This window comes from Octopus bimaculoides, chromosome 28 (assembly GCF_046866305.1).
Source record: "Octopus bimaculoides isolate indiv1 chromosome 28, ASM4686630v1, whole genome shotgun sequence".
Lineage (NCBI taxonomy): Eukaryota > Metazoa > Mollusca > Cephalopoda > Octopoda > Octopodidae > Octopus > Octopus bimaculoides.
This window is the reverse complement of record NC_142955.1, coordinates 23,567,711-23,570,210: the sequence shown is the minus strand read 5'-3', so window position 1 is coordinate 23,570,210 and position 2,500 is coordinate 23,567,711. Positions and strand designations below refer to the sequence as shown.

The 2,500-nt window shown below is 42.9% G+C and overlaps 1 protein-coding gene across 1 annotated transcript in view; it reads right to left on the bottom strand.

Moving 5' to 3' along the window:
* Positions 1-2,500, bottom strand: part of LOC106873706 (ras-related protein Rab-10) — a 62,863-nt gene that overhangs the window by 10,245 nt on the left and 50,118 nt on the right. Inside the window, exon 3 of the mRNA XM_089343971.1 lies at positions 591-729. Coding sequence (XP_089200097.1) covers positions 591-729 — 139 coding nt within the window. The remainder of the gene's footprint in view (positions 1-590; positions 730-2,500) is intronic.

The window sequence follows — 2,500 nt, the reverse complement described above, 5'->3', positions numbered from 1 at the left end:
GAACTTTTTGAAATCACCTCATAGCTGGCTAAGCAAGCAGGCTAGTGTTCTCTTTGATCCGAAGCTATTCCATGAGATGGTCACCTTATTTACAGCTGAGTGGCCTGGTGCAACATGAAAAGAAGGGTTTTTCTCAAGGGCCCAGCATGCTGCCGCTCCTGAGAGTCGAACCCTTGAGTGCAGCACCTTAACCAGAGTGAGTATAAGTTTTGCTTGCCCTCGTGTATATACATATATATCTCATAAGTAAATAGACACCATCATTTTTGAAAGATGCATTTCCAGAAATATTATTTGAGGCATTTAAACACTTAAAGATTTAGTAGAGAGGCCGTACACGAAACCCGCTAACAAGTCTGAAGGATCAGGTAGTGTCTGAAGGATTAGGTAGTGTCTGCAGGGAAGCAATGAAGTGAGAGCTGTCTATTTACTTTTGAGGTACGTGCTTAAGGGCATGTATATGTGCACGTGTGTATATGAATGTGTGTGTGTACATGTGCATGTATGTGTATGCACGTGTGTGTGTGTGTGTGTGTGTGTGTATGCATATGCATATACACACCCCATTATATAGAAAATTGTATACATACCTCATCTATATTCCTCAGCCACTTTGAAATATTGTCGAAGGTTTTACCGTTTGTGATGTCGTAAACTAGCATGATGCCCATGGCGCCTCTGTAGTAGGAGGTTGTGATAGTGTGGAACCTCTCCTGACCTGCTGTATCCCTGGAGGAGACAAATCAATACAGAAAGGTGATGAACATGTAAGAGCAACACATATACAAACACAAACTAGCATGACGCTGCTTATTGCAACTGTCATAATCGTCATCATCATCATCATCATCATCATCATCATCACCCTCATTGTTGTTGTTTAATGTCCATTTCCATGCTGGCATGGGTCAGAGGACTGTACCATGCTCTGCTTGTTTGCTGTCTTCACCTCCTTAATAATATCAACGTTCAGAGGCATGGTAAAACACATCCAGTCCACATTGTAAGGCAAACGGTGCACCAGTCACGGGCAAGCTATGGCCCACTGGATTTTCTGAAAATTTAATGTGAATTTTTATCGAAGAGTGACCTACAGGGTAAATAGCCATGTCTCATGTGGCCTGCTTCTTGAAAAGGGATTCCCATGCCTGCACAAAGCCAAAGTGGGCCCATTTCCTCAATTCACACCACCGATGTTATCCAAGGGAAAGGCAAAGGGGCCAATACAGCTTGGCACCAGCGATGTCGCAACTCATTTCTATAGATGAGTTGACTGGAGCAACGTGAAATAGAGTGTCTTGCTCAAGAACACAACATACAGCCCAGTCCAGAAATCAAACTCACAACTTCATGATTGTGAGCTCAACACTAACCACAGAGCCATACACCACCTCAATTCACACAGCAACACTACAATATCATTCTGAGAACTCAACACAATCTCATAGATACAAGATAATGCATGATTAATTAAAAACGACGCAAATAAATAAGCATTACATTCGACAGAGAAATGTGAATGCCTGAGGGTTAACAATGCAACCAAAGCAAATTGGACATTATAATGGAGAATTTTGGTTGAAACGGTTCCCTGCAAAAAATTACTGTGGCGGCCGCAGTTACAGACATGAGACGAAAGGGGGGGGGGCCGAAGAAATACTATGTCACAGAATGCAGTCCTGGATATAATGAATCATTGGAGTAGAGGATGAGCAGCAGAGACAGTCTGGTTGGCCACAGTTGGAACACATTTGATCAAAGGGGTTAGTTCAATCAGATGCGACCGATCAAGATGGGGAATAGGGGTGGGGGATGATGTATAAAATATATGTATATTATTTTGTTTTAGTCATTTGTCTGCGGCCATGCTGGAGCACTACCTTAAAGGGTTTTAGTTGAACAAATCGACCCCAAGACTTATTTTTGTTAGCCTAGTACTTATTCTATTGATTTGTGTCATAGAACCACTAAGTTATGGGAACATAAACAAACTAATACCGGTTGTCAATCAGTGATGTGGCAGGGGACAACCATAGATACAAAAACATACACACACACAGATATAGGCTTCTTTCAGTTTCCATCTACCAAATCCGCTCACAAGGCTTTGGTTGGCCCAAGGCTATAGTAGAAGACACTTGCTCAAGGTGCCACGCAGTGGGACTGAACCCGGAACCATGTGGTTGGGAAGCAAACCTCTTACCACACAGCCATGCCTGCACCTAGATATATATATGTGTGTGTATATATATATAAAGAAAAGAAAAAGTGGTTGCATGGATGATAAGCTTGCTTCCCAATCATGTAGTGATGGGTTCAGTCCCACTGTATGGCACCTTGGGCAAGGTGTCTTCTACTACATCCCCAAGCAGACCAAGCCTTGAGTGGATTTGGGAGACGAAAACTGAATGAAGCCTGTTGAGTGTGTGTGTGTGTGTGTGTGTGTGTGTGTGTGTGTGTGTGTGTGTGTGTGTGTGTGGTGTGTGTGTGTGTGTGTGTG